At 66.1% G+C, this 21,024-nt stretch overlaps 3 protein-coding genes and 1 non-coding gene across 5 annotated transcripts; 2 read left to right on the top strand and 2 right to left on the bottom strand.

Annotated features, from left to right (window-relative positions):
• The first annotated feature begins 163 nt into the window (after nucleotides 1-163).
• LOC141970879 (complement factor D-like) lies at nucleotides 164-2,442 on the top strand. Its single transcript, XM_074927817.1, has 5 exons — nucleotides 164-301; nucleotides 483-636; nucleotides 839-983; nucleotides 1,371-1,628; nucleotides 1,901-2,442. Exons 1-5 carry the CDS (start codon nucleotides 241-243, stop codon nucleotides 2,072-2,074), a joined length of 792 nt encoding a protein of 263 aa, XP_074783918.1. The 5' UTR covers nucleotides 164-240; the 3' UTR covers nucleotides 2,075-2,442.
• A 1,208-nt stretch (nucleotides 2,443-3,650) lies between these two features.
• Nucleotides 3,651-12,371, bottom strand: MED16 (mediator complex subunit 16). 2 transcript variants are annotated; one of them, XM_074928165.1, is made up of 15 exons: nucleotides 12,312-12,371; nucleotides 11,726-11,912; nucleotides 11,212-11,319; nucleotides 10,854-11,023; nucleotides 9,775-10,206; nucleotides 8,809-8,914; nucleotides 7,999-8,154; nucleotides 7,483-7,694; nucleotides 7,069-7,275; nucleotides 6,596-6,806; nucleotides 6,252-6,385; nucleotides 5,711-5,903; nucleotides 5,256-5,472; nucleotides 4,788-4,871; nucleotides 3,651-4,131 (listed from the first exon to the last, which is right to left on the bottom strand). In XM_074928165.1, the coding sequence occupies exons 2-15, from the start codon at nucleotides 11,859-11,861 to the stop codon at nucleotides 4,005-4,007; spliced, it is 2,493 nt and encodes an 830-aa protein (XP_074784266.1). In that variant the 5' UTR covers nucleotides 11,862-11,912; nucleotides 12,312-12,371; the 3' UTR covers nucleotides 3,651-4,004. The 2 variants fall into 2 exon arrangements, with proteins under 2 accessions (XP_074784266.1, XP_074784267.1); XM_074928166.1 differs by lacking the exon at nucleotides 12,312-12,371 and having other exon boundaries at nucleotides 11,726-12,150.
• A 259-nt stretch (nucleotides 12,372-12,630) lies between these two features.
• LOC141971153 (U6 spliceosomal RNA) lies at nucleotides 12,631-12,737 on the top strand. Its single transcript, XR_012635257.1, has one exon. It is a non-coding gene; the product is annotated as a U6 spliceosomal RNA (small nuclear RNA).
• A 764-nt stretch (nucleotides 12,738-13,501) lies between these two features.
• On the bottom strand, nucleotides 13,502-20,911 carry R3HDM4 (R3H domain containing 4). Its single transcript, XM_074928169.1, has 8 exons — nucleotides 20,760-20,911; nucleotides 17,810-17,964; nucleotides 17,537-17,655; nucleotides 16,437-16,560; nucleotides 15,917-16,002; nucleotides 14,633-14,718; nucleotides 14,306-14,361; nucleotides 13,502-13,848 (listed from the first exon to the last, which is right to left on the bottom strand). Exons 1-8 carry the CDS (start codon nucleotides 20,801-20,803, stop codon nucleotides 13,745-13,747), a joined length of 774 nt encoding a protein of 257 aa, XP_074784270.1. The 5' UTR covers nucleotides 20,804-20,911; the 3' UTR covers nucleotides 13,502-13,744.
• Between the last annotated feature and the right edge of the window lie 113 nt (nucleotides 20,912-21,024).

Raw genomic sequence — 21,024 nt, 5'->3', positions numbered from 1 at the left:
AGAAATCCCCCGCGGCCCGAGCCAGCGCCGCAGCTGGGCCGGGCTGTTTCCTCCCTCCCGCCTTGTTTGTGCCGGGAACTCTTGACCCTTTTCATAAGGTAAATATTGCGGAATTCTGCGGAAATCCCCCCCCCGCTCCCCGCGGGCTGCCCCTTCCCGCCCCGCCGCCGCCCCAAAGCCCGACATAAAAGCGAGCCCCGTCCTCGGCCCCGCAGAGCCCCCGCACCCCCCGCCGCAGCCATGGGGCCGAGTCCCGCTCCCGTCCTCGCCCTCGCGCTGCTGCTGGGGGCTGCGGTGAACGGTGAGTGCCCCCCCCCCACACCCGGCTGGGGCAGCGACATGTTCAGCACTGGGGGGTCCCGCTCAGCCCCCCCCGTTCTGCCCCCGTCCGCAGCCGGGCGCTGCCGTGGCCCACGGGGAGGGGCCCGGGGGGGTGACGCTGCCCCAGGGCGATGCCCCGCTAACGCCGCCTCCCCCCGCAGGGCAGCCCCGGGGACGGATCCTGGGGGGCTTCGAGGCCAAGCCCCACCTGAGGCCGTACATGGCCTCGCTGCAGCTGGACGGGAAGCACGTCTGCGGGGGCTTCCTCATCGCCCAGCAGTGGGTGCTGAGCGCCGCGCACTGCACCGAGGAGACGTGAGTGCCGGGGGGGGGCAGCGCGGGGGCTGCTCTGTGCGGGGGGGTGGCCGCTGGCCTCAGGCCCAATCCTGCTCCCGCCTGGGGTGAGGGTCGGGCAGGGGCTGCAGGACCCCCGGGAGCTCCCGGCACCCCAGGGGGGGCTCTCTGGCACCCCGCAGCACCCCCTGCGTGTGCTCCCCGCCCGCTGCCTCTCTTCCAGGAACGGGAGAGTTTTCCAGGTCGTCCTGGGCGCCCACTCGCTCAGCGAGCCGGAGCCCCACAAACGCCTGTACCGTGTGCGCGCCCAGATCCCCCACCCCGGCAGCAACATCCACAACAACAAGGACGATCTCCTCCTCCTCCAGGTGGGTTTGGGGCTGCCGGGACCCCCGGCGGGGACCCTCCTCCCGCCACCCGCCAGGCTCAGCCCCGCTCCTGCCAGTCCCTCTGTTCCCTGGGGCCCCGCGGGGTCACCGGCTGTGGCGGGAGGAAACCCTCGAGGCCACCCTGGGACTGCTCGGGGCCCCCCCGTCCCTGCTTCCCCCACCCCACAGGCCTTTGGGCTGAGGCCAAGTGTCTTCCCCGTGGCCTCGTTGGCTCCAGCCCCGGCTGCGTCCCGGGGGCTGCAGGGGGAAGGCGAAGCCGCGAGCGCGGCCGAGGCCGGGGCAGTCCCGGTGTCGGGGCTGGGGTCCCCCTGCCCCGGGGCTGTAGCCGCTCCCCGCTGAGCCGGGTCCCCTCTTGCCTCGGGGCAGCTGGAGGAGAAAGCGGAGCTGAACGCGCACGTGCGGGTGCTGCCGTGGCAGCGGGAGGACAGGGACGTGGCGGCCGACACCGTGTGCGAGGCGGCGGGTTGGGGCACCATCAACCACAGGGGCCAACAGCCGGACAAGCTCCACCAGGTGGAGCGGCCGGTGATCAGCCGCGACGTCTGCAACCACCGCACCCGCCACGACGGCACCATCACCGAGAAGATGATGTGCACCGACTCCCGCAAGAAGGACACCTGCAAGGTACGGCTCGCCCCGGCCTCCCGCCCCCCCTTCCCGGACACGGACCCACGGGCCGGGGCTGGGACCCCCCCGCGGGAGTCTGGAGTGGGGGGGGGATACCCGCGGCGTGGAGGAGGTGAGGGCGTGGGGAAACCCGGGGCTGAGGCACCCAGGGGGTGAAGCTCTGCCCCCGCTGAGCCTTGGGTCAGGCGGGGACCGCCGGCTCCAGGGTCGGGGTGGGAGAGGGGCTGGGATGTGGCGCCCCGGGGGGCTGATGAGCCTCGGTCCCGCAGGGAGACTCCGGCGGCCCCCTGGTCTGCAATGGGGTGGCCGAGGGGGTGGTCACGGCCGGCTCCCGCGTCTGCGGCAACTACAAGAAACCGGCCATCTACACCCGCATCGCCCCGTACGCGGCCTGGATCGACGGTGTCATGGCCTCCGCCGCTGGGGAGGGGGACGCTCGCTGAGCCGGCCCCAGGGACCCGGCCCCCCGCCTCAGCTTGCTACTGCTGGCACGGCCGGAGCACCCGCGGCCGGAGCACCCGCGGCCGGAGCACCCGCGCTGCCGCTCGGAGGACGCTGAGCACCGGGGGCTCCCATCACTGCCCCGACCTGCTCCCGCAGCGTCCCCCCGCTCCGGGGGGGGGTGCTGGGCCAGGGCACCGGCGAGAAACTGGGGGAAGGGGGTCCCCGGACCCTCACCCACAGAGCGCAGGGCCCAGCTGGGGGGGTGGGGGGGTCGGAGCCCCCCAGGCTGGCGCAAGCCCAGGCTTTGCTGAACGTGCCCGCGCCGCTGCCCGCGCCCCGCTGCAATAAAGCGATGACGATTCCTGCAGAGCTGCCTTGGGCGGGGGGGGTCTGCACGGGAGCCCCCTGCCCGGGGGCACGGGCAGCACCGGGAGGAGCCGCACGCGAGGTGGGGGGCCCCGTCCCCTCCTTTGCCCTGGCCTGTGCTGAGACCCCCCAAACTCACGACCCCAGCTCTGCCCCGGGGTGGGCTCTCCCCAAGGGGCCCGAGGACTCCGCTGCCCCCACAGTGCCCCTCCCGGCCCCACTCCCCCCCACCCCCCCCCACCCCCGAGCACCCCCAGCCCCTGGCCCGGGGGGGGCGCGTCCCGCAGGGCCACTGTGGGACTGTTCCTTAAAACAGAATCTGCAGATTGCTGATGGTGGAGGGGGGCACCGGCTCCCACGGGGGGGGCCAAATAAGGCCGGGCAGGACCCGCGCTGGGACCCCCCATCCCTGGAAGGGCCAAAGCTGGGACGGGGTCACCCGCACTTGGCTCTTGGCCTGAGCTTGTTTCCAAGAGCGGGGGGAGCAAGGCAGAGCCCCCCCGCGGCCCCTGCTCCTCGTCCTGTGCCCCCCGTGGGGCAGAAGAGCCCCTCGCCCTCCTGCAGACGGGCCCCCCCGGGGGAAAGCGCAGAGCGGGGCAGGGGGTGGTGGGACCCTTGCAGCCCCCGCAGGACGGGGGGGCAGGGACGGGGCAGGAGGACGCAGCCCTGGACTCGGCGGGGGGGTCTGGAGGTCTCCGGCAGCGCCCGGGGCGGGGGGGGGGGCGAGCACCCCAGCACCCTCCCGCCGCGCGGCCGCTCTGTCCCCCAGCACCGATCGGGCACTAAATAACCCCAAACCCCTGCTCTGAGAAAGCGGCGACGGGCCCCGGGCTGACTGCAGCTTCACTGAGAGCGGAAAAAGCCTTAACAAGACGTTGTCGTTTCCGAATCAGCCATTTGATTTTCCTTAACGACCAGAATGGCGAGGCAGAGACCAGCCCCATAGAGCAAAGCACGGAGCGGGGCTGAGACACGAGCTCTCTGCCGCCAGCTCAGTTTTTCACTAATAAATGGAAACGCAGTCCCACGGGAACAGGGACACGGGCTCCTTCTCGCCCTCAGCCGCTCTCTGGGTGCCGTGGGGCCGGGCAGGGCTTGGGCCAAAGCCCAGCTCCGGCCCCGGCCGGGCGCTGCACGAGCCAAGGCAGCCCAAGGACCTCTCAAGTGTTGAAAACAAACCCAACATTCCGTACAAAATTAATGGAACTTTTATTTACAAAAGAGCTGCTGGTTCAGCCAGAGCCAGAGGGGTTTGCTCCGGGCAGCAACTCTGGGTTCCTGCTCCTCTGCAGGGGGGAGAAACTGCCCCGATAAACCGCAGCTGGGTGTGAGGGCGAAGCCTCACGTTTGCCGAGGACGGAGAAGCGCGGGGGGACGGGGAGTGAGGGACCCGCTGCCCCCCCCCGGGGCCCGGCCAGGCAGCTGCTCAGGCCGGACCCTCCCGGGGCAGCCTCTGCCCCCCCGCGGGGGACGCGCCCCCGCCCCTCGGTTTTAGGGCACAAAGCTCGAAGCAGGAGCAGCAGCGCGGGACCCGCGGCTCGGCCCGGAGCCCCCGGGGCGAGCTCAGGAGTAGCTGAGGGGCATCCTCCTCCAGAGCCCCCCGCAGAGGCAGTTCTTGATCCAGCGCTGCTCCCACTGCTTCACCGCCGTCACCTTGTTGGGCGATTTCAGCATCGTGACGCAGCCACACCTGGCAAGGAGGGAGAGGGTCAGGTGGGGCCAGGGGGCCCAGAGCCCCGGAGAAAAGCCACCAGCCCTGGGGGGTCTGTACGGATCACGCAGGGCACAGGGAATCTGGGGAGGAAACCGGCTTCTCCCACCCGCAGGTGACGTCTGTGAGCACTAAAAAGCAGGTGAAACCACCGAGCAGTTACCGGAGGAGACGCTGGCCCAGAGGCCCGGAGCAGCCCCGGCTGACACAGGCCCCAGCAGGCAGTCACCCTGGAAAGGATCTGCTACAGAGACTTTCTACCCAAACCAGTAACTAAAGCTAATTCAATCACATGATTAGATGGGTGCTTGCTCCCTGCACCATTATTCTGAAGTCCAGGCTCTTCTGGAGTTACTTTGCACTAGACAAAGTAATAATGTTTTAACCTAAGAGCCGTGCTGCCTCGAGCCAGCGACGCTGCTCTTCAACGAGCATTTTAAGGACCCGGGACGTCCGGGTTAGAAAAGCCCTGAACACAACCAGGGCGGCGCCGCACACCCGCGGCCTGTCAGAGGAGCAGCGTCTCCTCCTGCAGACGCAGCGGAGGGAAGGTGGTACCAGGACGGTGAACGGAGACCGAGGGAGGTTCCGAGGCCAAGGGACAGCGTCTGCTCCTCGGCACCGCGGCGGCTCACCTGGTGCAGGACTTGCACTCCTCCGTTGGGTACGCGCCTAAGTGAAGGCGTCTCAGGTGATCAATTTTGGGCTGTCCAGGCGCCCTGGGTAGGCAGAAAAATGGGAACTTTTCTAGGATATCGCTTTCTAAAAGCTGTTTCCAGGAGAGTGAGCTTCAGTGCCAGCATGACCCAGGCTTGGGCTACCCAGTGCACCCAAGGCCACGCTGACACAACTCCCGTCACAAAGTAGCACGTTTTCCCCCTCCCTTTGCCATTTCTTTTCAACACTTTGAACTCTCAGCCCCTCGCGAGTTAAAAAATGAATTCAGGCAGAGAGGACAAACTGCTCTTGGGTCCCAGCAGCAAGTGGACGAGCCAAATGACTTGGGTGACCCAAACCCAGCGAATCCTCAGAGCTGCAGAGCCCAAAGCGTCCTGCCAGCCTCCCCTCTCCCCTCTGCACCTCCCCCTTTGAGGGCTCTGTACCTGACAAAGGCATCAAACTGGGAGGAGAGGGTGTGACCGATGAGCCCAGGAGCCTTCCCAAACTGCAGCCGGACCAGCTGCTTGTTCTGCAGTTTGCTGATGATGCCGTCGTTGATGGGCAGCCAGTCGATATTGGGGATGAGCAGCTGGCTGGGCAGGAGGCAGCACTCGTCTATCAGGGTGTCATCGGGCTCCGTTATGTGATTTTCCTCACGACCTGCACAGAAAACGAAGCAAAGAGAGAAGCAGCGTGATCCTCCCATTTCTCATTCAGAGATCAGAACTCCGTTTCCTCCTCCATCCGCCAACACAGCGCAGGAACAATAAACCTGGCAGCTGCACTCGCCCTCTGCAAACACCACAGACCCGCTCAGAAGTCACTCCCCACAATTACTCCTTTCACACGCGATCCACACGGAGGAAGGGTTCTTCTGTTCAGGGGAACCGGCACTCACAGCACAGCCAGAGCTTCGTCAGGAGCCTGAAGAGGAGGGACATGCTGTCCTGGGTGTCGGAGGTCGCGGTGTAGACGGGGAGGCAGCTCGGCTTCAGCAGCCCCCAGATGCGGATCACCACCATGAGCTCACGGAACATGCCCAGGGCCGCCCCGTCGCGCAGGAAGCTGTGGCCCGGCCGCACCGGGGAGCCCTGCGAGGGAGAGCCCGCTGCTGCCGCGCACCCGCTGCCCCTGGGGCACCCACTTCCCCCGGGGCACCCACTGCCCCCTGCCGCCACCCCTCCCTCACACCCCGCGCTCCCCGGCCCGCGGCGCCGTGCCGAGGCTCCTCGCAGGGCTGAGCAAGCCGTGCGACCACCAACGCCCAGACGGGCACAGAGAGGAGCATTTTGTGTTTCTGCTGCTTCCGACACTCCTCTCCCACATCCCGCGTGTTCAGTGGGAGCACCGGGCTCACGGGTCACCCGGCTGAAGCCACTCGAGCACCGCACACGGGCGGTTTTTGCTCCCCGGGCTGCGGGTAGGACCCGCGCTCTCACCTGGTTCGGGAGGCTGGCCAGCAGGTAGAGCACAAAATCTCCCACCCACTGGATGAGCTGCTGCAGGGACTGCAACGTGGTCATCTCCAGGACAAACTCTTCCGTCTTCAGGTTAATCATCACCTTGTCGATGTCTGGAATGGAAGCAAGACATCTCCAGGCTCAGGCAGGTGCATCCAACCTTCAGCCCCAATCCCTGCGGTGCGAGGAGGGGTCACCCTCCTCCTCCTCCTCCAGCCCAGGGAGGTGCTATGAGAAGCGACACTCTGGATCGACCCTGCAAGGGGAAGGGTCTGACCCGAAGCACTGGGAGCGCAGCGCCCCACGCCACGAGCGATCCCCACCTATATCCGTGATCTTGGAGCAGATCTCGGTGAGCCGGTCCCCGGGGCTCTTGTCCGGGGTGTTCAGGAAGTGGGGGCGCAGCAGGGACTTGAGGGTGCAGCTGATGGCGATCAGGAAGAGCTTCGCGTGGTAGTCGCAGACGCGGGCTATGGTGCTGGAGGAGAGCTTGCAGAGAGACGCCTTCATGGCCACGATGCGCGTGGAGAGGACCTGAGCGACAGACGCCGGGGAGCGCGCGGAAGAAAGGCAGAATCAGAATAAGCTCATTAAAGCAGCTGCTTTATTCTCTCCTCTCCGATTCTGCCACGAGAACAGCGCTGCCGCTCCCAGAGCCGCCGCCACAACCAGGCAGCACCCCCCCCCCCCAGGCTTCCACCGACCCGTCACGGCGGCGGCGAGCGCGGCTGCCACGGGGCCCGAGCGGAGCCGCCCGTCCCCGGGGGCCACCCCATCCCGGGCAGGCGGAGCCGACCTGCTGCAGCGCCGCGTTCTGGCGCATGTACTCCTCGTGCAGCTTCTCCACCAGGTTCTGGACCATGCTGGGCTGGACGTGGAGCAGGATGTCCCACCAGTCGTAGCCGGTCACCATGCAGTACTCCAGCAGGAACAGCAAGTGGCGCAGGGACATGTTCATGTCCAGCACGTGGCCCATGGAGGGGGAGATGCGAAGCATGCTCAGCTGGGGGGAGGGTAGAAAGGGGAATCCGTGGATTGGAAACGCTCCGCAAAGGGGCGACGCAACCCAGGGCCGACCGCGGCTCGTCCCCGGCCCAAGGATTCCTGTTTAACACGATCGCACAGGCGGAACGGACCCGCTGCCTCTCAGAGCAAGGGAGAGGCTGGCTGAGCCGGCGGCACGCGCGCTCCCCGCGGCGAAGGCCGGTACCTTCCCGTGATTATCAACGCCGGCCAAGGCCAGAGACGTCCAGGAGAGCTGCATGGCTTTGAAGTGGACCAGGGGCCCAGCAGTTCGCTGCCTTTTGATCGTCTGCTCGTCCACCGGGCGCTGGGAGGAGGAGCCGTAGAAGACGGCCATCATTTGCAAGGACAGGCGGTGAACGATGTGGACGCTGCCGTCGTGGAAAGCCAGAGCCAGACCTGGGGAGAGACGAGAACTGAGGCGGTGCGGGAGCCTCCTCCGGGTACAGCCAGAGAAGCCGCTGCCGCTGGAAGCCCACGGGGCAGCAGTGGGGGCTGCGGGCTCACAGGCACGTTCGTATCGAGGCGTTTCAGACACGTGCCTCTTCCCAGGGAGGTTTGGGAGGTACCACGCCTGTGAAAGTTTCCCTGTCAGTGTTTCACACGGTTTGCTCTGAATTGTTACTTCAGCGACAGTTCAGAAGATGACGGAGGCAAAGTTTCAGGCAGAAGCTTTAGGAGAAAGACAATAAAAACTCCTTACCCAATCCGGGGAAGAATTTGGTGTCATTCGCCACCTTCAGGTCAGTGTTGGTCAGGGAGATCGGCAGCTTCGGCAGAGCCACGGCCGAGACCCGGTCCAGGTCGTTGGTGGCAGACAGAATCCGCCATTTCAGTATCATGGGTGGCTTGTCTCCAACTTCGAAACGTAAGTGAATAGGTGAGACCTCTCTCCCCAAAGAGATCAGGAAATACCCCCCCCAGTTTCTGCCCACACTCCCCAGCTAAGTGGGATTGCAGATCAAGCACGACTTGTCCGCTCTGCCAGACCAGTAGATTTCCCTTTTATTTTCCTATTTTTTTTCTGAACTGTACAAACAACAACTTGTTTTGCTAAATCTCTTTTGATGGAAGGCTCTGCTGGTGGCGATTAAAAAAAAAAAAAATCCTTACACACAGTAATCCGTCATGTTTCACTGGAACAAACTGCATAATTTGATTTTGTTATATCTGAAATCAGGTGGAAAAACCACTCAGACCGGACAGCTCGACTAAACTGGCTTTGCTGCACGATCTTTTTCCTTTGGAAGGCTCGCTTGGCTCTCAGCAGGAAGCACAACACAGAAAATGTCTTTTATCGAGTGAGAGTAACAATCAAGCCACTTCCTGGAAACCAGCAATTTGTTGCCCAAGATGCAAACAGACAGAACAGAGCATGTGACTGAGAACACCTGGAAAATAAATACAGGATTCCGGATCATCCCATGGATGTGATAACAGATTCGAGAACCTGTCTTGCGTTTTCACCGAGACCACGCTCCTGTTTTCCAGAGTATCCAGCGCAGAAACTCACCCACAGGAGAGATTTGCTGGAAGATGTTATTGACTGGCAAACCCTCCTTCCGCAGGGACCAGCACTCCACGATGCTGCTGTTTTGGTTGGAGGCACAAAGCAACACCTGCGAAACAGAAACCCCCCTGCAACCACCGGCCCAAACCTCCCGGCAGGGAAGGGCTCTGTCCCGCGCGTTTCCCGCCCCCCCGCCCCTCCTCCCAGGCAGTTTATCCCCCCCGCGGGAAGAGCGGAGGAGCCCGTCGGCAGCCGGTGACGGCGAAGCCCCCGGCCCAGCGGGAGGAGAGAGGCAGAGCCCTGCCCGGCGCCCTCGGCCTGGGCCTCTCCACACCACAAGCCACCTCTCCTCTCCCCAGCCCGCGCCCCCTCACGCCCCCCGGCTCAACACAACGCGTCGGGGGGGACCCGAAGGGCCTCTGAAGGCAGAGCAGGCCCCGAGCTCCCCACCACCTCCGTCCCAACCACGAGAGAGAGGAGAGGTCGGGCTCGCTGAATCCCTTCGCTCTCCAGACCCGCACGGTCAATCCCCGGCAAACAGAGTTATTGCTAAATCGGGTCACGCAGCTCGAGAGCTCGAAGCGGTCTGAGAGCGGCTGCTTTGAAGCCGAGACCCAAAGATGAAAGATTTCACAGCCCAGAGGCTCCCGGGCAGCCTGGCAGAGCTCCCCTGACACCAGGGCCAGACCCAGAGCATGAACCAAGTGAAGCATCACCAGGCTAAGGAAGGACGGGGCTTGTCGGGCTGTTTTCCCAGGCACTGGAGGGCCCGGCCGTTCCCCCCGCTGCAGCGCAGCCGCCCGACAGCGAACCTGAAGCAGCAGCACGTCCAGGAACAGCAGCCAGAGCCCAAGGGCGCCGCGGGCCACGGCCGTTCACCTCCAGAACCACGCGGGGAAGCCAAAGGTGGACACAGACACTTCCTCGCTATTCACTCAACTCCCAGTCGCTTTAAGAGCAGATGCTCACCTGCTCCGACATGTCCCGGGCAAGGAATTTGAGGTGAGTGATTGCCGGGTATTTGTCCTTGCGGGCAGGGTCGGTGGTGCAGCGCATGAAGAGGGAAGGCAGGATTTCGGTGTCTATTTTGCATTTCTCGTTCACCACGCTGACGCACACTTTGTAGAACTGGACGGGGGAGGTGCTGCTGCCATCCGAGGTGGCCACCACGATGTTCCCCCCCCCAGTGAAGGCGACGTCGGCCAAGGCCACGCGGCAGCGGAGGCGGCACAGGCTCTCCGTGGACGTCAGCACCTGCCCGTTGGGCTTGAGGAGAGAGACCGTCACCAGCCCGCTGATGGTCACCGCGATCCAGCCCTCCATGGGCTTCCCGCCGAACAGCGTCAGCGACGGCGAGAACTTCACCCGGGAAAACTTCTCACCGAAGTTGGACGCCCCGGACTGCGAGGGAAGATCAACACCACAAAGACGCTCGCACCGACGGCCGCAATGTGCCCGCGGGGTCCCCGCTTGCGGGGGCTGAACCTGGAAGACCGAACACCCCCCCCCTCCCTTTCTGGGGCCAAATCCAGCTCCGACACCAACCCGCTGCACGGCCCTTTACACCCCACCCTCGGGTTCTGCAGTGCTGCAGAGGGAAAGGCTCTGTGGGACACCCTAAGAGTTAATGTTTAGAAAAACCCGAGGAGGTAACTTCTGCTTGGCACACTTGCTCTTTCTGACAGAATTCGACACGTTTCTAAACAAGGAGCTTATCTCCGTACACACACGGCTACTCTTCCCAAATCCCCGAATCAAACCTCAGCACCCTGAAAGCGTTTCTTCTGAATTACTACTGGCAGGCAAAGAAGCGCTTTTATCTGCGTTTTACAGCCAAGAGAACTGAAGCACCAGACTAAGGAAGGCACATTTAAAGAGCCGAGAGAAACAAGGGGCATCCGACCCCCGCTGACATTCAGCAGGAACGAGGAGTTTGACTTTTTGACTGGAAAAATTCCCCTGCTCGACTCGCCCCCGGGCGTGGAGGAAATCCCGAGCAGAGGAACACGACAGGGGTTCCTGCCCAGACGCCCTCCGCCGGGACAAACCTTTTCCACGTGCAGCGCCAGCTTCACGCCGTTGTGCAGCCAGGACAGGGCCACCACCGGGTCCCCCTCCACCATACTGCCCACCGTGTTCTCCCAGCTGTTGGCCAAGTGGTCGGTCATGCTCCAGCACTTGATGTGCCCGTCCGCGTCTGCCGAGAGCAGCCGGGACCCTGCGACAACGGCGCCTCGTGAGAACCAGGGGGTGCAGCCCAAAAATCACCCGAGGAGCCGATCCCCCCGTCCCGCACGGCGGGCACGGCCGCAGCCGACTCACGAACACGCTCCCGCCCCACGACAAACCGTGCACCAGGAAACGCCCGGCGGCGGGCCGCGGGCAGCCAGAGGGGCTCAAGCTCACCCGACTGATCCCACTCCAGGCAGGTGATGACCTCAGCGTGGCCAGAGTTAACGGAGTACGCGTCCCACGGGTGCTCGGTGTCGATGATATGGACCATGTGGGTGAGGTCTGCACGGAAGGAGAAGGGAATCACCGTCCCTCGTCCCCAGCTGGCATTTCCAGCCCCCCAGAGCCCCAGCTCGTGCAGGGGAAGGCATAAAATATTTTTCCATCCATCGAGTTTGGGAAGGGGAACAACTGCGCGTGGCGACTCCAGCGAGGTGCCAGACGCCAGCGCAGAGCTGGGCTCGGTTTGGCAGAGCGAGAACCGCTGCCCAGCCAACAAAAATCATTAAATCTAAGGGACGGAAGGAAAGGAGCACGAGGCTCCTGTGCTGATGAGCGCAGGTGGGAGATTTTCGGGTCCCAGCAGAGCACGGGCCACCTGCCCCGGCAGCTCCTGACGGCAGGACCGGCCCGACGGCGCGGTGAGTCGCCAGCAGCCGGGGCCCGACCTCCCGCGAGCCCCCCGTACCTTTTTCCTCCTCATTTTTGAGGTCCGTGGTGAAGGCGATGAGGTTCCGGCAGGACCAGGCGCACACCAAGGGGATGGACGGGCAGTGGTTGCTTTTCGGCTTTTTCTCCCACTCGCAGACATACGCCAAGTCCATGGCGCCGCCGGCCCCGGGACCCGCAGAGAGGGAACGGGCGCTCGCTCCTCCCTGGGAGCAGGAAACAGCCGGTGGCGGAACCCGGCGGCCGCAGGCCCCGTTACACCGGGTCCCCCCCTCCCGGGGACCGGCCCAGGCCCCGCCGCGCCTCAACCCCCGGCACCGGGGCGGGAAAAGAGCGCCAGCGCCCGCTCCCGAGGGGCGACCCCACGTGAACCGCGGCCCCCGGGGGTCGGTGTGCGTGTGGAGGGGGGCGCGCAGCCCCCGGGACGCGGGTGGGGACAGGCCCCGCACCGGGAGGAGCCCCGGAGCCCCTCACGGCCGGGCCTGCCGCAGGGTGAGGCGGGGCGAGGTGCCGGGCGGGTACCGGCCCCTCCGCGGGGGTCCGGCCGCTCACGGGACGCGGGGGGGGGGTGTGTGTGACACCGGGGCGGGCGCGGCCGCACTCACCGGCCCCGCCGCGCGCGCTCAGGCACCGCCGCGGACAGCCCGCGCCGAGGCCCCCTCAGCGCCGCGGCGGCAGGAAGCGCCAATCAGCTGCTTAAATTTGCATGGACGCCTACCCAGAACCCCCCGGGGCAGAAACAGCAAAAAAAACCTGTAAATTTGGGCGATTTTGGTGAAGTCGAAGGGAAATAAGGTGTTTAAGAATGTAGAAAAATCTGGGGAAAAGTCACGGGGCATTTATACATGAATAAACTTGGTAACCCTGTTCTGAATGAGTAGCAAGCCTGGAACGTTAAATACCGCCGCGGGCAGAGGGAGCTCCGTGCTCGCTTCGGCAGCACATATACTAAAATTGGAACGATACAGAGAAGATTAGCATGGCCCCTGCGCAAGGATGACACGCAAATTCGTGAAGCGTTCCATATTTTTTTCTCTGCGCCCGGCCCACACCCGCCCTTTTGCGGGCGGTGCCAGAATCCCCCCCGCGACCCCCGCCCGGGACCCCCCCGCACAGACTGAGCCGCAGCCTGGGAGCACCGTGGTTTTATTGTTCCTGGAGCCACACGAGCGAACGAGGCGCAAGGGCGCGCGGGGACGGCCCGGGGGGGCCCCTCGGCCTGGAGCCCGCAGCCCCCCGCGGACAGGGGGGTGCTGCCGCAACGGGCACAGACACGGGCCGGGGAGGGGGGGCCCTGCGCAGCCCCCGCAGCGTCACCCCCGGGGCTCCTCAGCGTCGACGGACCCTGCGGGCAGCCCCAGGCACGTGTCGGGGACACAAGGGACAAGGGGAGACCCGCAGAGCGCCCCGCCCGCCCCCAGGGCACACGCACACGTCGATACACACACGCGATAAAAAACAGCCTATATTACACTTAAAAACAGCCCGGCCGTGCGGCACGTCCGCGCGGGCGGGCACGGGCGCTGCCGAAACACCGGCGGGGCTGGGAGCGGGGCGCTCGCCCGCCGAGGGGGTGGCAGGGGCTGAGCCCCCCCGCCCCGTGAAACCCCCCATGCGGGGCGCAGGGCCGGGGGGGCCGGGCAAAGCGCCACCCCCGAGGCTCTTCCGCTCGCTCAGCGTTTGCTCAGCACCCGCGAGGAGCTGCTTCACCGCAGAAAAATCTGGGCCAAAACCACCCCAGGAGCGTCGGTGCCAGAGGCGGGTCTGGCTCAGCCCCATTATTTTTTAAAAGCACCTGGGCTGTAAATAGAAACACAAAACAGTTCCGGGAAGCAGCGCTGCCCCCCGGGAAGGGGCGAGCAGGGCGGATCGGCCTCGGGCCCGGGGGGTCCGGCAGCCCCCGGCGGCACCGTCAAACCTCTGCTCTGGGAGGAGGGAAGGGACGAGCCCCCGGAGGCCGGCACCGGGCCGGGGGAGGCCGGGAGCGGAGGGCGAAGCCTTCGGGGCACCAAGCGAGGGGCAGGGCGGCCCGGGGGCATCAGCTCCTCTGCCCCAGGTAGTCTGAGAGCAGGAGCTCGGGGGGCAGGAAGACGCGGTGTTTGTTGCTCACTTTCATCTGCCGTTTCCCTTCGATGTCCGAACCTGGGGGCGAGAGGGAGCAGTCAGCACGGCCCTGTCCCCCCTCGGGGGTCCTGAACAGGGTGTTCCCAGCCCAGCCACCTCCCCATGTTTCCTAGCGAGCACAGACTCCCCCCGCTCTGCAGAGAAGGCGACTGTCCCCCCTCCCCAGCCCCCTCCGTGCGTCCCCGCCGGCCCCACGTCCTCAGCGCTCTCACGCTGGTTTCCACAGCGGCTGCTAATGAAACGCTCAGCAGCGAAGAGTCCTCCAAGGGACCGAGCCCGGTGCCTCCTCCCCGCCTTGGCAACAAGACCTCCCGGGGAAAGGCACGGGCAGGGTGCAGGCACGGTTATCTGTGAGCCGCAGCGCGAGGTGGGGAGAGAGGAGGGAGGGAGGGAGGAAGAGGCTGAGCTGGAGGGGAGAGATAGTGATGAAGAGAAGGAAAAAATAAAAACAAACAAGCAAACAAGAAGCTCTTACTGGCAGAGACGAGGTCCATGTACTGGCAGAGCGCGTGGAGCAGGAGCCGCTCGAAGCTGGGGGAGATGGGGACGGGGTTAGAGCTGCGACCCCTGGGTGCTGCCCACCCTCGTCCCTCCTGCGCACCCACGGATCAGCCACAAAGTGCCACAAGCCCCCGTGCGGGGACCCCCGAGGCATCCCTCCCTTGGGCGCTCTGCAGGGGCCGGACTGGGCCAATGTCCCCAGGCCCGAGCCGTGCCGAGGGAGGCCGGGGGGCTCCTCCACCCCCAGAGTCCCCCCAGCCTGGAGCGGTGACAACCTACAGAGCCCGAGGCGGGGAAATACCTGTTGTCCATCAGCGCCGTGTAGACGGAGTGAGGGGTGACGGAGAAGAAGGCCAGCAGCTCCTCCTCCAAGCCCTCCAGCGTGCCCTGCGAGGGGAAGCGGGGTGTCAGCAGGCGGGGAGCGGCGGGGGACCCTGCTCGGACCCCGCGGAGCCGGCGCTCGCCGCGTGTGCCACAACGTGGGCACAGCCACCCGCCCCGCGCAGCCCGCGGCGCCTTCCCCCTTCGAGGAGCTGCTGCCCCAGCCGGGGCCAGGCCGAGCCACGGGCTCCTGGGGAGCCCAACAACCGCCTTCCCCCACCTCCTCTGCGCGGCCCCCGCACGACCGGGCCCCCAACCCCCGGGGAGCTGCCACCAGCGGCTCCCTGGCAAGTCACCTGGATGCCAGAGGGCAGGAAGGCACAAGGCCAGGAGACATCTCCCCTCTCCAGCCCCCGAGGCAGGGAAGGACCCGGCCCCTGCCCGCCCGGTGCTCTGGGAGCCAAAGCACCGTCCCCCGCGTTCAGAGCGGCGGCCGCCGGGGCAGCCTCGTGCCTGGCATCTCCTTGCCCACGACAGTCAAAGAGCAGCTCAGCGCAGCTCTCCGGAGCACCCGAGCCCAGAGACAAACAGCAGACACGAGTGTCACTTGAGAACAAATTGAGCAGAAGCCAGCGGGCAGGAGGAGCCGAGGCTGCTTTTAGAGACTCTAATTAGAGCAAGGAAAACAAACAGAGCAGGAGAACAGCCCTACTGAGAAGGGGAGCAGGGAGGCAGGCACCCCCGGGCGCAGGCAGCACGGCGCAGGGGCCACGCATGGCGGCTCGGGCACGAGGCCACGCTCGCCTCTCCTTTCAGGCTGCATTGTCTGCTCAGCAGTTTATGCAGTTTTACCCCTTTCAAAATGCATCTGAGTTTGTTCGAACAGCCTCGTGTGGACCACTCTGAAGACCCCAGAGGCTCCACTGCTGCCCCTGCGGGTGAACACGCTGGGCTTCCCCTGTCACCTGCTGCTCATCGAGCGGAGACTGGGAAACAACCACACAAAAATGTCCTGTAACTACCAGAAAAATCTGAACTGAGCCAGGAAAACGCTTCTGCGCAGGGAGCTGAATGTCTGTTTGCAATCAGCCACCGCTGCAGAGGTCATACGAGAACCGGAGCACGTTCCCCAGGAGCTCATCAGAAATTCAGCCCTTGGCCGGCCCAGCACCCCCGCGCTGGGCCGGGGGACGCGGCCCCGTTCGGAGCCGCCCGTGGGGCACCGGCAGCCGCAGCCCTGCCCGCCCCAGCCCCCCCGGCTCACCATGGGGATCCTGCCCCTCTTCAGGGTGGAGCGCAGGCGGCGGCTGATGCGCTGGAAGCACTCCTCGGGCGTGTAGGCAGGGTGCTCTGGAGCTGGAGGGGAGAGGGCAGGCGGGACTTGGACACGCACGGCATCGCCTCTGGGAAGGGGCCCAACGCCCCCCCTCACCACCCCGGAGCACCCCAGCCAGCCCCCTCCTTCGCTCCTGGATCTGTGCAGGCACCCCCCGACCAGCAACACCCCCCCGCAGCCCAGAGCGTTTGGAGGGTGCTGAGGTTCGGGGGGCAGCTGCTGTGCCCATCACCCCAGCCCCTCCCGCGCCCATGGGGGGTCTGATGCGCCTAAACCCCCCAGCTCTGCCCCTGCGGCGCCCGAGGGGGAGGCTCAGCCCTGCCCGGCCCCGCAGCGAGCAGATGCTGCAGGGAGCAGGGTGCAGCCCTCGGGGAAGAGAGCCCTTCCCAGAACACCTGCAGGGGAGGAAAGGGAGAGGCCCTCCCCGCCCAGCGCCCCCTCCCAGCACCTTTCCATTTGTCTTCGTTCTTGGCGGGCAGCTTCCTCTTGTGCTTCTTCCTGGCCTCCTCCTCCAGGTAGAGCAGGACTCGCTCTTGCTCTTCTCCTGACCGGTTCATGAAGTCATTCCAGATCTGACAACAGAAGCCACCAGCCCCCACTGCAGAGGCCTCCAGGGAGCCCCCGGCGGTGCAGGGGCACCCCGTGAGCCTCCTCCTCACCCACCTGTGCCCAGGGACGGCCCAGGCAGAACAGGGACGGCAGCTTGGAGAAGGGAAGGGACGGGGCTGGGCAGAGCTCCACAGCTGCGGCACTGCCCAGCCAGCCCACAAGCCACAGCCACGGCAAACATGAGCCACAGCCACGGCAAACATGAGCCACAGCCACGGCAAACATGAGCCACAGCCACGGCAAACATGAGCCACAGCCACGGCGGCCACGAGCCGCAGCCACGACGACCCTTCTCCCTGCCTCTCCAGCTCCTGATTGCCCACTATAGCTTGTACCAATAATTTGGGAGGAGATGCAGATTTAACACTCGGAGCCAACACACAAAGGTGGTTTTTTAACAATTACTGGGAGTGCAGGTGCTGACACAACAGCCCACCCGTGCAATCCAGCCCCAAACCCAGGTCTACATCAGGCTCCCTAAGCCTGGCTTGAGCGAGAGAAGAGCTCTGCAGAGCCAAGAGCGCACGCACGGAGCGGGCGGGTCGCTCAGCAGCCAGAGCCCTGAGCATCACGCTGGGGAGAAGCCGAGTTTCAAAACGCCCGGTTGCAGACCCGGCACCGCAACAGCGGCCGGGCAGCGTGAGGCAACAGGCGTTCGGCCACGGGCTTGTTGGGGGAAACGCTGCGGCCCGCAGGGCTCCGGGCGCCGCCAGGGCCGGCAGCAGCCCCCGCTGAGCGAGACCCGGGTCTCACACTGCGCGGCTGTGCAGCCCCTCCATCTGCCCGGAGATCCCCCCCGGGCTGCAGGATCAGGGGCCCGGGGCTGAGCCGACGCCATCACCGGGCAGGGGCTGCAGGCCAGGCCGGGGAGGCAGAGGGCTCCCGGACAGCGCGTACTGCCAGAACTGCGGGTGCCAGGGCCCCCCAGCGAGCCCCTACCTCCACGTAGGTCTCGTTGTTACAGGCCTCGGCGAAGATGCTCGGGGTGGCGGAGTGGGCGAGCTCTCCCTCGTCGCTCCCGCACTCGTCGCGCTCCAGGAGCGTCATCAGGTAGCGAGCTGGGGGGGAGAGCAAAGCCCCTGAGAGGGGAGGCAGAGCCCCCAGAGAGGCCCTGCGCCCCCAGCTCCCCCCGCAGCACAGGGTTTAGGGGCAGCAGCTGCCTGAACTGGGGAGGGGACCCAGCGCGGGGACAGCCCCGGTTCCGGCCCTTACTGTTCTCCAGCCGCTGGAGGCTCTTGCGGCCCTTGGCCCGGGGGGTGAGGTCGGAGTTGCGGATGGCCTTGTTGATGTAATACTGCTTGCGCTTGGAGGGGGAGAACCTCTTGGACGGAGAGTCCTCCAGCGGGGGCAGGCAGTCCTCGATCCTCCTGCAGGGACACAGGGCAGAGGGGGCTGAGCCCCGCAGAGACCCCCGCGGTGGCTCCAGCAGCGCGGGGACAGGGACCTGCCCGAGGAGAGCCCGCGGCGGGAGGCAGAGCACCGTCAGCCACCAGGGTTAGTGCAACGGGCCCCGCAGGCTCCTCCGCGGGGCCCCGCAGCCCTCTGTCAGGCTGAGCCCCACGCGCTGCCGAGCCACGGCTTGCTCCAAGGACCCCGTCCAAGGCAGCTGGACCTTGTGGGTAATTAACTCCACCAGCACGCAAGGCAAAACGAAAGGATTAATTTCTGTGGAAGCAGAGGCTGGGGAGGGACCTGGATGGGCCCCACGCAGCCGGACGCCCGCTGCACCCCACGTTTGCCATCGCCCAGCCGGAGCGTGTCGAGCCGCCGGCGCCATCAGCTGCCGTAACGCCCGCCCCGGCCACCGGGCTGGGCCCGCTCCTCCCTCCAGACCCTCACGCTGCTGCGGCTGTTCCCCACCACCCCCCAGCGCCGGCCGCTGCCCTGCTCCAGCAAGGGCTGGTTTCGCTGGTTCTCCAACCTGTGGGGACGTGGCAGCGGGACAGACACCCCAGCACCGCCCCGCGCGGGCAGCGCTCGGCCGGAGCCCTCACCGTCACAAAGCCACAGCCCGGGGGGACTGCGCCGCTCCCGGGCCCACCCAGAGCGGTTTGGTTTCTGTTAACGACAGTTCCACGGTCAGGGCGTTAGACATGGGCACAGTTTAGGAACAACCATAAAATTTAGACGATTTCACATGAAAGTTAAACCAAGGGATGAGCAAGAAGCTCACAGGGTGTTTAACACAACCGCTTTGGTTTCAAAGTTCACTAAAACTCCAGCAAAGATGGGAAGTTTCACCATCTTCTCGCTTGTTCTTTGCCCACTTGCGTGGCAGCTTCCCCTCGGGTTTGTGTGGGTTTCCTTTAGCGCAGCAGAAGGTGGTCGAGAAAACCAACCCCACCAAAACAAACCACCCCCACACGCCGGCACGGGCAGGGCTGGGAGCGGTGAGGCTGCCACAGCCCGGTACCGCTGTCCCCGCCGCGTCCCCCCCGTCCCAGCACCTGGGGCTCGGGGGAGACCCAGCACCACAATCAGGCGCCGGCACAACCGTCCCCAGCAGCCAGAGCAGAGCGTGGTGCTGCCCGATTACGGCCGCCAGCCCGGGAAGGCAGCCAGCTGCTTACCCACACCAAAGCCTTGATTTTTTTTTCCCCTTCCCCTGGATGGGGTCAGTGACGGGGCCTCTGCTGCTGAGGGGGGCAGGGAACAACCTCTCCCCCTTCCAGCTGGAGAGAAAACAGCGGCAGGGGTGGCCTTGGAAGCAAGAAAAGGGACGCGCGTCGTATCCCCGGTGATGACTAACAGGCGGGCGGGGAGCTGTAACCCAAGCTGCAGACAGAGAATGACCAAGGCTCGCAGATCAAGTTTTGATACAAAGGTGGCTAAAAAAAATAAATAAATAGAGGGAGTCACCTTACTGCCGGCCCCAGTTCGGAGGTTTGAGTACAGGACGGAGCTTGCAGCTCGAGCCTGGCGCTACCAGGGGCTCACGGGCACAGCCCTGGGGGGGCTGCACCGCAGCACAGGCCCTTCAGAGAGGAGCCCGAGGCAACTCGCAGTGAATATTTTGTACGGACAGGGGAGCCCTAACTCCGGGCAGTGGGACAACGAGAAGGGCTCGTCCTCCAGCCTCCGCCGGAGCGGGGAAAGAAGATGCTAAAACCAGCCGTGAAGCGTCACAGGGCGGGAGCACCCCTGGAGCCGCCGGGACCCCCGGGCCACACGCGCCTCCGCTCCCCGAAGCCTCCGGGGCCATTCGTGGCGGTGCCGAGGTTGCCCGACGCACGGCCGGGCTGGCACCGTGCCTCGGCGCTGCCACGTCCCGCCGGCGCTCGGCACAGCCGCGGGATTCGTTTCCAGGGCGGGAGGCTCCCAGGTGCCGGTGACCTTAAGGCCTGTGCCAGCAGAGCCGGGCTTTGCCGGGCACCCGGCCAGGACCCAGCAGCCCGTCTCGGACAAGCTCCACTTTCAGTCCCTTATCGGTAACTTCAGCGCCGGGATCCCACAGCCCGGCCGCCGCCGCCGCGCTCCTTCCCGGGGAACCGGGGCAAACGCGGAACCCGCGGAGACGAGCTCGGCAGCTCCGGGGCCACCGCAGGGAAAGTTTAGCGGCTTCTCAACTCCAGGCAAGAAACAAGAGGCGCCTTGTTCCCCGCCGGGAGATTTTTAACCCGCTCCCGTTGATCACGTAACGAGCTGGACACGGCACCGACGCTCCCAGCAAAGCCACCGCGGCCCGGCGGGTCTGCGGCGCCCGGGAGGGGAGAATCCGTCTGGGCAGCCCCGTCCCGGGGCCCCCGTTACCCAAGGCGGGGGCAGCGGCTGAGTGACCCCGGGTCAGCCGAGGGACCCGGGCCCGGCTCCCCCACGGCACGCCTCCTCCCCAGCCCCGGTGTCCTCGGGGAGCGCCGTGACCTCCCGCGGGGCAAACACGGATTCTCCCCGTACCCCCACGGCGGCCTCCTGCCGCTGACACGGCCGCGACCGGCTCCAGGCGGTTCCCTGCTCCCGGTCGCCGGGGAAAAAAGCTCCCCCGGGGCAGCGGGGCCGCCCCCTCCCGCCGCCCCCCCAACCCGGAGGCCGCGGGGGGAACGGGCGGCGGCTGGGAGCGGGAGGGGAGGCCGGGACGGAGCCGCGGCCGCGCTGACAGCCCGGAGAGCGGAGGCCGCAGCCGGGCCCGCGGCCGCCCCTCGCCGCCCCACGGCCCCGGACTCACGGGTAGGGCTCCTCCGGGCCCGCGCCGCCCCGCAGCACCACCATGGCCCGCTCGGCCCGGCACAGGCGGCGGCCCGGGACCGCCGCGGCCCCGCGCCTCCCGCAGGAAGTGGCGTCAGAGGGGCGGGGCGCGGAAAGCCCCGCCCCGGGGCGGTGCCAGGCGGGGTCACGGGGGGGTGGGGCGCAGTGGGTGCCCCCGTAGCACCGGGGCTCGGCGGCTGCCGGGGCCGCGGCCCCTTTAAATCCCCCCCCGCGCCGCTCCCGCT

Source organism: Athene noctua, chromosome 27, assembly GCF_965140245.1.
Source record: "Athene noctua chromosome 27, bAthNoc1.hap1.1, whole genome shotgun sequence".
Lineage (NCBI taxonomy): Eukaryota > Metazoa > Chordata > Aves > Strigiformes > Strigidae > Athene > Athene noctua.
The sequence above is the reverse complement of the archived record's forward strand: the minus strand, read 5'-3'. Positions and strand labels throughout refer to the sequence as shown.